The 13,991-nt window shown below is 44.7% G+C and overlaps 1 protein-coding gene across 3 annotated transcripts in view; it reads right to left on the bottom strand.

Annotated features, from left to right (window-relative positions):
- KMT2E (lysine methyltransferase 2E) overlaps window positions 1-13,991 on the bottom strand; it is a 117,682-nt gene that overhangs the window by 70,140 nt on the left and 33,551 nt on the right. For all 3 annotated transcript variants that reach the window (XM_024208512.3, XM_024208514.3, XM_024208513.3), the window contains exons 5-6: window positions 9,851-9,931; window positions 6,712-6,770 (exon numbers count right to left, since the gene is read on the bottom strand). In XM_024208512.3, coding sequence (XP_024064280.2) covers window positions 6,712-6,770; window positions 9,851-9,931 — 140 coding nt within the window. The remainder of the gene's footprint in view (window positions 1-6,711; window positions 6,771-9,850; window positions 9,932-13,991) is intronic.

Below are 13,991 nucleotides of genomic sequence, written 5' to 3'. Positions count from 1 at the left end.
AGACTTCGAAAAATCTGAGTTCACACATGCTCAGTAGAGACTTAAAAGTTTAGCAACTAGAGTTCTTGAAGATTCTGTCTGAAATGAGCATGCTTCGCACCACAGCTGAGCAGGACTTTCCCTCCAAGGGCAACTCTGGGCTGCTGCAGGCCATATGGGGTCTGGGCACCTGAACACTCTCTCTCTTGTATTCCCAATGACCTGCCCCCTGCAGTCACCAGAAGGAGGAAGTTGCCAGAGACTCAAAGGGAAAGGAGATTGGGTCAAGGAGCCCAAAAACCTAAGAAATTACACGTTTTAAAAAAAAAAAAAAAAAACACCACACGTAGGGTGTTCTGTGCACTTGGTAGGCATGCTGCTGGGAGAGTTATATGGTTACTGTTACACCAATTCCAGAGGTTGACTGTCTCTACACACAGGGAACTGGATCTCATTCCCCATTTGTTTATGGAGAAGATAGTCATCATATTGTTCAACATTATCTGGAAATATTGGGACTGGATGAGTGGAAGGAATGTATCGCATGCTCAATACACTGCTCTTAATTCCAGTAAATTGATATAAATTCTGGCCTCCAGAGGGGACCAAGTTCCTTGTGCAGTGTGCTTAACCATATGGGCTCCCCAAACTAAGAGGGAAGCATCTGTAATGATGCTCACTTTGGGTGTCGGTGTGAGGGAAGGAACTCCAACCTGAATCTTTTCTGGGTTTGCAAGAGAGACTGTAACCTTGACTGTAACCTGTTACTCTGGCACTGATGTTGTCTTTGTCTGATGAGTAGACAGACTGACGCCAGGCTTATAGGCAACAGAGATGGAGCCTAGCAAATGGTGTAACTAGATGCATGAGGCCACATGGCCTAGAAGGGAAAAGGAAACCCTGACTAGTCCGAAGTCGGAGGGTGACCTGTTTTATCAAATCACTCAGGGTGTAGAATCTCTCCATCGGGAGATAGGCTCTTGCTGCAGTCAAGTCCAAGGTCACACCTATAAAATCTCTAGTCCTTGTGGGAGTGAAAGCAGATTTTTTTGTGGCTGACAGATTCCCAAGGAAGACAATAGGCAGAGTAGGAATATGGTTGCCAACTGGACTTCCCTGCTGGATCTGCCCATCAGGAGCCAGTCATCAAGGTATGGAAAAACAGTAAAAGCTTTTTCTTCTCATCCAAGCTGCAACCACTGAAAAGGACTTCTGTAAAAGACCCTGGGTGTCATAGCTAGCTCGAATGGGAGGATTCTGAATTGGTAACGGTCTTGCCAAAGGAAAAACCTGAAGAACCTTCTGTAGGATGGGTGCATGTCTATGTAAAACTAAGTGTCTTTCATGTCAAAAGCCACAAACTATATGTCCTCTTCCAGAGGGGAAATTTTTTATCCCAGTGTGACCACACAGAATTTTAATTTTTGGATTAATACATTTAATTGTCACAGGTCAAAAATCAGTCTCCACCCTTCGTTCTTTCTGGGGACTAGGAAATATGGGGAGAAGAATCCCTTCCCCTGATTTTGAAGTGGCAAGAGGTGCACCTCTTGATGTAGGATTTCCTTATGAGATTAGTCCGTGAAAAGGGACTGGGAATGGGGTTTGTGGTAAGAGGTAGCAGAAACTCGATCAAATAGCCAGAGTGAATAATTTTCAGCACTCACTTGTCTGTTATTGCCCCTCAATTGCAGGCAATGCTTTTTTTACCTTGGTCTTCACAGACAAGGTCAGTTCCCAGACTGCTGCACTGGGCAACACAGTATGGGGAGGAGGTGAGCAGCCCTCAGTGGTGAAAGAACAGGGTACGGACTATTTAGAAAAGCTGGACATGCACAAGTCCATGGGTCCAGACCTAGTGCATCCAAAGGTGAGAGGGAGTTGGTTGATGTGATTGCAGAGCCATTGGCCATTATCTTTGAAAATTTGTGGCGATCAGGGGAGGTCCCGGACGATTGGAAAAAGGCAAATATAGTGCCCATATTCAAAAAAGGGAAGAAAGAGAACCTGGGGAACTACAGACCGGTCAGCCTCACTTCAGTCCCTGGCAAAATCATGGAGCAGGTCCTCAAGGAATCCATTTTGAAGCACTTGGAGGAGAGGAAGGTGATCAGGAACAGTCAACATGGATTCACCAAGGGCAAGTCATGCCTGACCAACATGACTGCCTTCTATGATGAGGTAACTGGCTCTATGGATATGGGGAAAGTGGCGGATGTGATATATCTTGACTTTAGCAAAGCTTTTGATACAGTCTCCACAGTATTCTTGACCAAAAGTTAAAGAAATATGGATTGGATGAATGGACTATAAGGTGGATAGAAAGCTGGCTAGATCGTCGGGTAGTGATCAACGGCTCGATGTCTAGTTGGCAGCCAATATCAAGCGGAGTGCCCCAGGGCTCAGTCCTGGGGCCGGTTTTGTTCAACATCTTTATTAATGATCTGGATGATGGGATGAATTGCACCCTCAGCAAGTTCGCAGATGGACACTGAGGCCTGGTCTACACTACCCCCCCACTTCGGACTAAGGTACGCAAATTCAGCTACGTGAATAACGTAGCTGAATTCGAAGTACCTTAGTCCGAACTTACCGCGGGTCCAGACGCGGCAGGAAGGCTCCCCCGTCGATGCTGCGTACTCCTCTCGCCGAGCTGGAGTACCGGCGTCGACGGCGAGCACTTCCAGGATCGATCCGGGATCGATTTATCGCGTCTAAACCAGACACGATAAATCGATCCCAGAACATCGATTGCCTGCCGCCGGACCCTCCGGTAAGTGTAGACGTACCCTAAGATGGAGGGGAGAGGTAGATAAGCTGGATAGGGTCCAGAGTGACCTAGACAAATTGGAGGATTGGGCCAAAAGAAATCTGATGAGGTTCAACAAGGACAAGTGCAGAGTTCTGCACTTAGGAAGAAAGAATCTCATGCAGGCTGGGGACCAACTGATTAAGCAGTAGTTCTGCAGAAAAGGACCTGGGGATTACAGAGGACGAAAAGCAGGATATGAGTCAGCAGTGTGCCTTTGTTGCCAAGAAGGCTAACGGCATATTGGGCTGTATTAGTAGGAGCATTCCCAGTAGATCGAGGGAAGTGATTATTCCCCTCTATTTGGCACTGGTGAGGCCACAGCGGGAGTATTGTGTCCAATTTCGGTCCCCTCACTACAGAAGGGATGTGGACAAATTGGAAAGAGTCCAGCAGAGGGCAACAAAAATGATTAGGGAGCTGGGGCACATGACTTATGAGGAGAGGCTGAGGGAACTGATCTTATTTAGTCTGCAGAAGAGAAGAGTATGGGGGGATTTGATAGCAGCCTTCAACTACCTGAAGGGGGGTTCCAAAGAGGATGGAGCTAGGCTGTTCTCAGTGGTGGCAGATGACAGAACAAGAAGCAGTGGTCTCAAGTTGCAGTTGGGGAGGTTTAGGTTGGATACTAGGAAACACTATTTCACTAGGAGAGTCGTGAAGCACTGGAATGGGTTACCTAGGGAGATGGTGGAATCTCCATCCTTAGAGATTTTTAAGGCTTGGCTTGACAAAGCCCTGGCTGGGATGATTTAGTTGGTGTTGGTCCTGCTTTGATCAGGGGATTGGACTAGATGACCTCCTGAGGTCTCTTCCAACCCTAATATTCTATGATTCTAAGGTATCAATTCAGGAACATGGATCTCAAAAGTCCTGTCAAAAGAAAACCTTCAGCTGTGGGTTGGAGTGAGGTATCAATAGATGTTGAGGAAGCTACATACATCGGTCTCTGTACCCTCTGTCATTTGCACAGTGGTTTGTGAGAGCACTGATGACAAAACAGTTGAGGGGGTGGTCTTTTTCTGTACCCCTGTTTGTGATGCTCTCTCTTTGGGACAGATGTATAGATTCTCAAAGATAAATGTTATCAAGCCTTTACAAGAATGAAGAAACCAATCAGTCTTTTCATTAAAATAGTTAACTGAATCAGAGGTCAGGTCTTCAATGGTACTTTATACCTCTGCAGAAAAACTGAGGACTGCAATCAGGATCATCTCCTCATAGCCGCAATAGCCATCACTCTGGAAGCAGTATCAACAGCATCTACAGCCTGAAGAGATGTTTTGGATAGCGATTTACCCTAATCAATTAAGTTCTGAAATTGGATTCTACCCTAAGGGAGTTTGTCTTTGAATTCTAACAACTTCACATAATTGGTGAAATTGTATTTTGCTAACAGGGCCTCATAATTAGCAGTTCTGAATTGGAGACTTGTGTAGGAGAAAGCTTTTCTCCATAGAAGGTTGTGGCACCCTTGTCCAAAGGTGTCATGTTGGGGGTGTTGCAGTCTGGACCTCTCAGTGACTGCTTGTACCACCAGAGAGTTTGGTGCTGGATGTCAGAACAAAAACTCCTGTCGGTAGAATGAAATAGTGCTTCTCAGCCGTCTTAGAGGTGGGACCACAGGAGGTGAAAAAGTGTGCCACACTACTCTGTCTGGGTCTATAATGGCCTCATTGACCAGGAAGGCCACTCCACTGGAACACAAGGGTTCTAATATGTTCAGCAGTTTATGTTGAGTCTTTTGAACCTCTTCAAGCTGGATCCAGAACTCGGACACCACTCTTTGTAAGAGTTCCTGATATTGCCTGTGATCATCAGGCAGAGACAGTGAAGATGGGGTGACCGCCTGATTGGGGGAAGATGATAGAATAGCTGAGAGATGTGGCTCCACTTCCTCCTCCTCATAATCAATAGAACCTGTTGGTGTCAGCTAGGAGAGAGCAGAAAAGGTTCATGCATGAAGCTGGGGTGCCTAGATTAAGGATCCCACTAATGCCAGTACAAGGGCTCAACTGGTTGGGGCAGACCCCATTGCATTGGGAACCATCGGTCCCTTGGAAAGTCATACCTGGGTGGACAACAAAATCCCAATCTCCTGGAGCTTCCATCCAGGCTTGCTCCTCATGCAGGAGTAGAGGCTCATCTGGGGCCTCCAACTCATCCAATGAGAAGGTGGGTTCTCAACTGACCAGCGGAACCATTGGTACCAAAGTATGGGTACTCAGGTCTGCAGATGGAAGATTATCTTACTCTGGTGCAGGGTTCTCAACTTATTTATAATCATGGGCTAAATATGCGGCCCACAATGTGTTACCTGGGCCACAGGGGCTGGGTGGCAGGGCAGCAGCCCCCTGGAGCTCGCAGGGCCTGCCGGCTGCCCCGACCCCAGACCCTATGGGGCCGACCAGGCAGCCTAGACCTCTCCTCCCCCCCCGTGCTGGGCAGCCAAGAACCCGGACCCCGCCTTGCAGGCCAGCCTTTAGCACACAGCTGAGCTAGGCCGCAGCTGTGTTCCAATTGGGCTGCATGCGGCCCACAGGTTGAGAACCGCTGCTCTGGTATAAGGTCTCTAAATCCGAGAGAAGAGGGGATTGAAGGTAACGGAGAGCAAAAACATCCTTTGGGAAGATGCAGGTCTCAGACCACCCTGTGATGTAGGGTGAACTGGTGGTCAGAGCAGTCGGATCAGACACTTCCCTGGTCAGAGCAGATGTCAAATCCCTCTGGGGCCGTGTTGGTACCAGTGCAGAGTCTCATCTGGATGTTGAAGATAATGGCAGTGGAGGTCTTTTTTCTGATTTATACGCTTAATCAAAGATTGGAACTGATGGATCCTTACTCCTGCATGTTGCATTTTCCTGCTGGGGAGGTTTACCAAGACTCAAGTCCTTAGGACCATGTGTGAGGACTTGTCTGACTTGGGAAGGGATCTTTTCTCTTCAGGATAGATTTAGAGTAGGATCTGTCTCTGTGCTTGTGAGTGTCACTTATTGTCATGAGAAGCCTTGAACTCTTTAAGCTTGGAAGTTGCAGCCTCAGCTCTGAGGTCGCACTCACAGGGGTGCTACCTCTTGACTGAGGCCGATGTTGTGATCCAACTGTGGGCTAATGGCTTTCTCCCTTCACTGCCCCCCGCCCAACTCTGAGCTCTCAACCCTCACACAGTCAGGGAGGGAAGGAGTAGCAAATGCTGCACTCAGTGGAGAAGTGAGCCTTACCAAGGCACTAAAGCCAGTGTTGGTGTTTGTCACACACTGGAAAAGAGCAGGGGCAAGAAATTCAATTCTTAAACCCTGGGACTGTAGGCATAGTCCTTGCCCTCAGGGGAGAGCTTCCCCACAGCGGGGAGAGAACTAAAGCTACACTTTACTAAATACTAAAAGTTATAAATCTAAGAGTGAAATTCAAAAATACTAATTAGAAGCAACAATAGGAGAAGCTGCGGACACAGAAGATTGAATGAGACCATGCACTAGTAAAAAGGAACTGGAGAGGTGTCAGTCCACACTGCCTCTTATACTCTCAGTTTGGAGCACAAGGAGGACAACTGTGCACATGCAGGCCAAGGGACAGCGCTTACTAAAAATCTCCAAACTCAGGCGGATGGTGTGCATGCAGACCCACGTGTGGAACACACATGGAGATCATCCCTCAAAGAAGAAACTCGTTTCTTACAGAGTTTCATAACTGACTAGTACATATATAAAATCAAGATGTGCTTTCTTCGATAAGATACAATATGGTTAAAATATTTCATTCTATACCAGATTTTATATGCAAGAATGCTAGTTACAAAGCACCTGGAAGGCTGCAAATTGGAGAACTATAAAAATATTCTCCGGGTCTTTACAGTTCATTGAAACATTCAGTATATCATATATGACATTTTAGTAAGTTTATTAAATTTTCTTTGTACCCACCTGACATGTTTTCCCTTTTTCTTCGCTGCAGCAGCACTGCCCTTTCTTTATCTAAACTTCTGCATAAAAACACAATTTTCAGAACAGTTTAGTCAACACATCAGAACATTTCTAAGTGGTTGAACGTAGGTACGAAATGGAGCCAAACATTAAACACTTAGACAATTACAGTAATCAGTACACACACTTATTTATTCTGTAATGATCAGTCAGTAGGTGGACGCTGTAATGCATAAAAATTTAGTTGGTTCACTGTTCCATTATGCAACAATATGATCTGTGCATAATTGTATCCAAAAGTGCCATTCTCATCTAACTCACTTGACAAGGTAGCAAATGTTGTATCCATATTTAGAACCTCTTTTAAGTTGATACATGGAATTACAAACCAATAAGCCTTGCATCTTTAAATAGGAAATTGGTCAAAATAATGATTAAAAATGGAATAACTAAAACACCTGGAAGATCATGATGTGATAGGGTTCAATCAGCACAGTTTTGGCAAAGGAAAATCATGACTCACTAACCAGAATTCTTTGAACGTGTCAATAAAATACTGGAGAAAGCAGAACCACTTGACATAATTTATTTAGACTTTCAAAAGGCTTTTGACAAGATTCCTCAAAAGAAACTTTAAGAAATTAAGATGTAAAGGGAGTCAAAAGAGTTCAAGATAAAAAGGAAGCAAAAATTCTTAAACATTTCAGAAATGCCAAATCTGGTTTTCCATGGTTTTGCTGAAGAACCTCCAGGTCTAACTGCATGTTTATTATAAGCTTTACCATTTATCTGATGGGGTGGAGGTGTTGAATTTTTAAGACATACTTTATTCAAAAGTTTAGTCAGTCATGAAAGTTGAATAGGTGTTAACAAAACACAGTTTTGAACTGTCTAAAAAATTCCTCCCTATCTCAATTGGCGGCGTCAGGGGGCGAGAAGCGGGGGGGGTCGGATAGGGGGCAGGGCCAGGCCACTCCTGGTTGTTTGGGGAGGCATAGCCTCCCCTAACCAGCCCTCCATACAATTTCCAAAACCCGATGTGGCCCTCAGGCCAAAAAGTTTGCCCACCCCTGCTGTAGGAGCCTAAAGTCCTAGGTGGATATGTTACCAACAGTAAAATCCTCAAGATGCCTAAACTTCAGCAGCTGGGGCTGCACAAAGCTGCCTAAGTCCTCACACCACCCAGTAGCTCAATGCTTAATTCATGCCTATGCTCTAGTGGTATTCACAAACTTGGTGTTCCCTTGCCTCTCTTACCTTTGGGGCCCAATCCACTAGGCGCACACAGAGCAAGCCTAACTCAAACACAAGACAGAGGTGGTGCTGGTGTCCCACAATAGCCCAGTGGTTACAGTACTCACCCAGGATGTATGAGACCCAGGTTCAAATCCCTACTCTACCTCATGTGCAGCAGGGATTTGAACCCTAGATAACTGCCCTAACCACTTGGCTAAGGGGTATTCTGTGGTAGATCTCTCAATCTGCCTGCTGAAGTTGTTCCTTTTTATAGAAAATACTTGAACACTCACTGGAGAAAGGGGACTGGAACCTGGGTTTCCCAACTCCCACATGAGGGCCCTAATCACTGAGCTATAGAGTCACTCATTTTCTCTCTGGCCCAATGAATATTTAATTATTTATTCACAGTGGAACAGCTCCAACAGGAGAGATTGAGACCCCCAACCCAGAATACCCCATAACCAGAGGTTAGGGCACTCATCTGGAAGCGAGAGACCTGGGTTCAAGTCCCTACTTAACCGTCTCCTCTGCATTTCCTACTGCTAACTTAGGCAGCTCTCTGCTCAGCATAATGGCTTTTGTGAATCCCCTTCTTAGGCACCTAACTCTCCCTGGGCATTATATAGGGAATATGGGTGTGTAACTTCGGTTTGTGAATTCAACTAGGCAGCAGGTCACCAAAAAAGTTCAGTGCTCCAATGCTAACCATTGCTGCACCTAAATTCCCCTTGTGAATCTAGCCCTTCCAGCCTGGAAAGGATTTGAATTTCCAACGTAATTAAAAAAAAAAAAAAAAAATTAAACAACAAAAACCCATATCCCATTTACAGGCACAAACCCCATCCCCTCCTTTAAAAAACAAAAAAGCCCTCAGAACTATTTAATTCAGCAAAGAAAAAAAGAAGCCTAATTTCTTCCCCCACTCCCTTCAGAGCCTTTTGTGAGGAACTTTGAAAAACTGTTTGCAATTCCAAATAAATTAGATTCATCATTTCTCCTCCTCTTATCCACCATTTTGGGGTAACATGATTTACTTTTTACAAAAGCTGTGCAGGTTTGTACCTATCATAGCACATTTCTTTCATTATTCCCTCAACCAACATACTTGGACTTTAATCCCTATGTTACAGGGTGAGTTGACCCTTAAAGAAGGTTGGTCAGCTGTACCTGTGCCATGAATACTTGCCATAGTGCTCAGCTTAAGATGGGGGTAAAAGACACTTTCTGTTGTTTGCACTCGATACCTAGAAATGGTGGGCTTTTCATGACTTGGCTGGAGAGCTAAATCACCTTAGCAGCCAAACAGTGGTGAGAGAACCACGACAGCTAACAGGTCCAGAATCATATCAGGTAGGCTCCTATTATACTCCTGGATCACCCTCAGTAAAGGTAGTTATAACATTTGCTATCCTCCAACTAACTAATACAATTTCATATTTGTTACCCATTGTTAGGTTTATGCCATTTAGTCCTAGTGACTTGTTGCCCTTTGATTTAACAGCTTTTCCAGCATCTCCTCTTAAAACCTCAGTTTGACAATGTCTGATCTTTATTCCCTGAAAAGAGAAGGTATTTTCCCACTACACTCTCTGTAGTGAAGACCAAAGCAAAGAAATAACAGTGGATGAGGTGTCTAATTAGTCGTTTTACTTCCAGATGACCTAGAAACAGACGCAATTCTCTTTCAAGTTTTCTGCTTAACACTTCAAGAATTTTATTTGTTAACATGTTTGGTATGCTTCTTTAGAACACAGAACCTGCTTGCTACTTTGTGATAGACTAATTTTCAATAAAATCAACATATTTAAAAGGCAACTTTTATTCATTTTATAGTCTCTAAATATTCTAGTTAGAGTTTAAAATTGCATGCACACACCATTATTAGCCATATGCTACTCACCTAGGTTGACAACGTTCACACAGATATATATCAGGAATATGCTGCCTGTCGATCCCCATGCAATCAATGTGCTGCCAAACACTGAAAAAAATAAAGATTCCATGTGTACAGTCTTCTGAAATTAATGCATTTAAGATTGACACTTTTTTAGTGACCATGGCACACTGGACATGTTCGGTCAAAATAAATGGTTACTTAATGTAACTGTGGTTCTTCAAGATGTGATGTAGACATGTATTCCACTTAGGTGTGTGCACGCCCAGCCCATTGGAGCCGGATAATTTTGCCTAGACATACCCATAGAGGGTCGACACTCGCACCTCGTGACCATCGCCTCTTCCCTGGCTAGAGAAGGCGGCGCTGCCCCAATTTCCTTCTCTTTCTCCCCACAAGTTCCTTCACACCAAATGCCCAAAAACTAAACTACAATGCAAAGAGGACGGAGAGTGGGTCATGGAATACATGTCTACATCACATCTCAAAGAACCACAGTTACAGTAAGTGACCGTTTCTCCTTCGAGTAGATGCAACCATGTATTCCACTTAGGTGGCTCACAAGCAGTACCCACCCTGGGAAGCAGGGCTTGGAGTCTACCAAAACAATGAGTGCAGGACTGCCCTACCAAAACTTGCATCCGCCTTCAAAGATGCAGTAAAGGAATAATGGTTCATAAATGTATGGATGGATGACCATGTAGCAGCCCTGAAAATGTCCAGTACTGAGATTTCACTAAGGAACACTACTGATGTTGTTTTAGCTCTTATACAATGAGCTCGCACCTGCTGAGGAGGCATAGCTGAAGCTATTTCATATACAGTTTTGATACAGGATGTTATTCATTTAGAGACAGTCTGTGAAAGGACCGCTTGACCCTTCATACAATCTGCATATGACAAAGAGGCGAGGCAAGGCAAAGCACGAAATGGTTTAGTCTTGTCCAGACAGAAGGCTAAACGTCGCCTACAATCTAATGTATGGAGACACTGTTGCTTCGGAGATGAATGTCGCTTATGAGAAAATATAGGTAAATATACCGCCTGGTTCAAATGAAACTGAGAAACCACTTCACAATCACACCCAAAATTTTTGTCTAAAGTCACTTTGTCCTTAGAGAACTGTGTATAAGGAGGCCCTGCCATCAGAGCCTGCAACTCACACAATCTTCTTCTGGATGCTATTGCTACCAGGAATGCAGTTTTCAGCCACAAAAGCGGACACAGACAAAATGCCATGGGCTTGAAAGGAGGTCCTATTAAAGCCGTTAGTACCACATTAACTTCCCACAGAAGAACCAGCTCTCAGATTGGAGAATGGAGACAAAAGTAGTCCTTTTAAGAATCTTGCTACCATATTATTGGAGAAGACCAATCTTCCCTGAAGAGGAGAATGAAAAAATATCGCTGCCAGATACGCTTTCAATGAGTTAAGCACAAGTCCCAACAACTTGAAAGCATAGCAGGTACTCCAAGATATTCTGGATAGAAGCCAGTGTCGGTTGAATTCCAGGGGCAAATGACCACACCGAAAACAACTTCCATTTCATTGACTAGGCCATTCTGATAGAGATCTTTCTACTTTTGAGTAGGACCTGCTAAACAGCCACCAAACACTGCTCTTCCTCCTCATTTAGCCACGAATTAGCCACACCATGAGATGCAGGGAGCTGAGAATGGGATGCAATGTGTGACCGTGATTCTGTGTGAGTAGTTTGGGATGGAGAGTAAAGGGCATGGGCGGCTGAATTGACAGCACAAGTCAGAGAACCAGCACTGCCTCAGTCACACTGGGGAAACGAGAATGAGCTTGGCCTGATCTGCCTTCAGCTTGAGACTGACCAGTCGGATGATTGGGATTGGGGGAAAATGTACAGGAGAGCCAAGTGCCAGCTGAGATAGAAAGGGTCGGACAGGAGCCCAGACTAAGGCCCCCTTGAGAGCAGAACAGGTGACATTTCCTGTTGCCCCTCACAGCAAACGAGTCGATCATCAGAATGCCCCAATTTGCAAAGATGACCCAAAAGACACTTGTCTTCAGACCACTTGTGACTCAGGAAGAAATTCCTGCTGAGACGGTCTTCAAAATGACTCTGGAATCCAGGCAGTTGGCTATCAGCGTAATGCTCTCCTCAATGCAAAACTGCCACAACCTGATTGCCTCTTGGCAGAGCATCCTGGAGTGTGTTCTCCCTTGCTAGTTCACATAATAGATTGAAGTGATATTATCAGTAAGTCTGTGAACCACTGAGCCCGTGAAACAGTCCAGAAAAGCATGACATGAATTGTAGATGGCCTGAAGCTCCACCATGTTGATATGCAGGGAGGACTTCTGCTCTAACCACAGACCTTGAACTTTCAGTGACCCCAGATGTACTTCCCAATCCATTAGGGAGGCATCGGCGACAGCAGACCTAGTTGGCAAGGGCCAGATGAAGGGAACACACTGGCAAATGATCTCTAGACCATGTCTACCACTGCAGGGAGTCCACGAACAGTTGAGGAAGGCAGACCAATCTAACCAAGGGGAGAAGAGTTGGATGATAAACCATCCTGAGCCACATTTGGAGGGGGCAAAAGGTGCAACCTTGTGAACTGGCCCACCTGTGTGCAAGTAGACATGTGGCCCAAGAGCCCCAAGCACATCCAAACTGTCATGGAAGGCTGAGACTGCAGACTGAGGCAAAAAGTGGCAAATCACTTGAACACAGTCAGTCAGCAGAAAAGCTCTTGAACTTGTTAAGTCTATTAGGGCCCAATGAACTCAATTTTCTGAGTGGGAACCAAAGTTGACTTCTCAGTGCTTAGGATAAGAACCAGATGAGATGGCCAAGCAAGCACAGTATAGTGTTAATATGACAAAGAGCTTCCTCTCTGGACCTGCCCCTCAGTAACAAGTCATCCAGATACAGGAAGAAATGGATTCCTTTCTTCCTAAGATACACCATCACGACGACCATTCACTAAGTCTTTTCTGTGAATCATCTGCAAATCGAACATCGCTCCTTGATGTAGGCTTCACTTAGGCACAGCAAGCACCACATTGCGATCACTGCTGGGGATCACTCCCCCACATGACAGATGATGTTTAAACCCTGGTGAGGGCATCACCAGGGAAATACTTAAATTACAGCTAACACACACAGTCTAACTAACACTATACTAAGGGTACTAATTAACTATATACAACTAGAAAAGTCAATAAATAGAGGGATGTGGGATGAAAACCACACAGAACTCTGACTCCAGCCACGGGTGGTAAGAAGGAACAGAGGGGGGGCCAGGCAGCAATTCCTCATATAGCCAGGGGAGGGGGTATGGCCACAATGCGCAAGTGCTGCCCCTCTATGGGTACTGCTAGGCAAAGTTATCCGGCTCCATTGCACTGAGCACGCACACATCTAAGTGGAATACACGGCTGCATCAACTCAAAGAAGCAGCATATTTCCAACGTTATTTTCTATATGGCTTGTGCAATCCCTAAAGCAACACACAAATTGCTTTCTCTTAACTATCGCCCTACCCCACCCCCTGATCCCACTACCTGACTACTTATTTTACATTCCACTGATCCCTCTGCATTTCCATCCCAATAGTTGTTTCTTGATTCTCACTGCTCCCTCAGCCACATTTCTCCTCTACAAAATGCTCCTCCTTCAGCACTTTAAAAATATAAGAAGAGTAAGCGTTATTAGAACCGTCAGAGGGTAAGACATTGCACTGAAACTAAGTGAATGTTGCAGCAGAAAACAGTTTTTAGTAAATTCGTTAGTGCATCTCAGCAGGTCTTGATAGCAATGTCCTCATAACACAACATGTTTTTTTAAATTGTTCTTAAAACATTTCCTTGTGAAGTGTTACACGTAATATTCACTGCTAATAGAAATGTTTATTTTATCAACCTAAATACTGTACAATAAAACTAGTGTGCTAATATTTTGCATTACCCAGAACATGAAAGTATGCCTTCCAAAGAACTAGACCGGGGTGGGGGGGGGGGTTGTCTCAAGAAATATTTTGGTGGCCTCAGAGAGCGGACCCCCACTCTTGCTGATGGCTGCTTTGACAATTTTTCCTAACTACTTCATTAATTTTAGAAAAAACAAATAAATATGCACATATACATGTCCAAATTGTAATTTAAGTA

The sequence above is a fragment of the Terrapene carolina genome, unplaced genomic scaffold, assembly GCF_002925995.2.
Source record: "Terrapene carolina triunguis isolate 2854851 unplaced genomic scaffold, T_m_triunguis-2.0 Scaffold68, whole genome shotgun sequence".
Classification (NCBI taxonomy): domain Eukaryota; kingdom Metazoa; phylum Chordata; order Testudines; family Emydidae; genus Terrapene; species Terrapene triunguis.
Note: the sequence above shows the minus strand (reverse complement) of the source record. Positions and strands in the feature narration are given on the sequence as shown.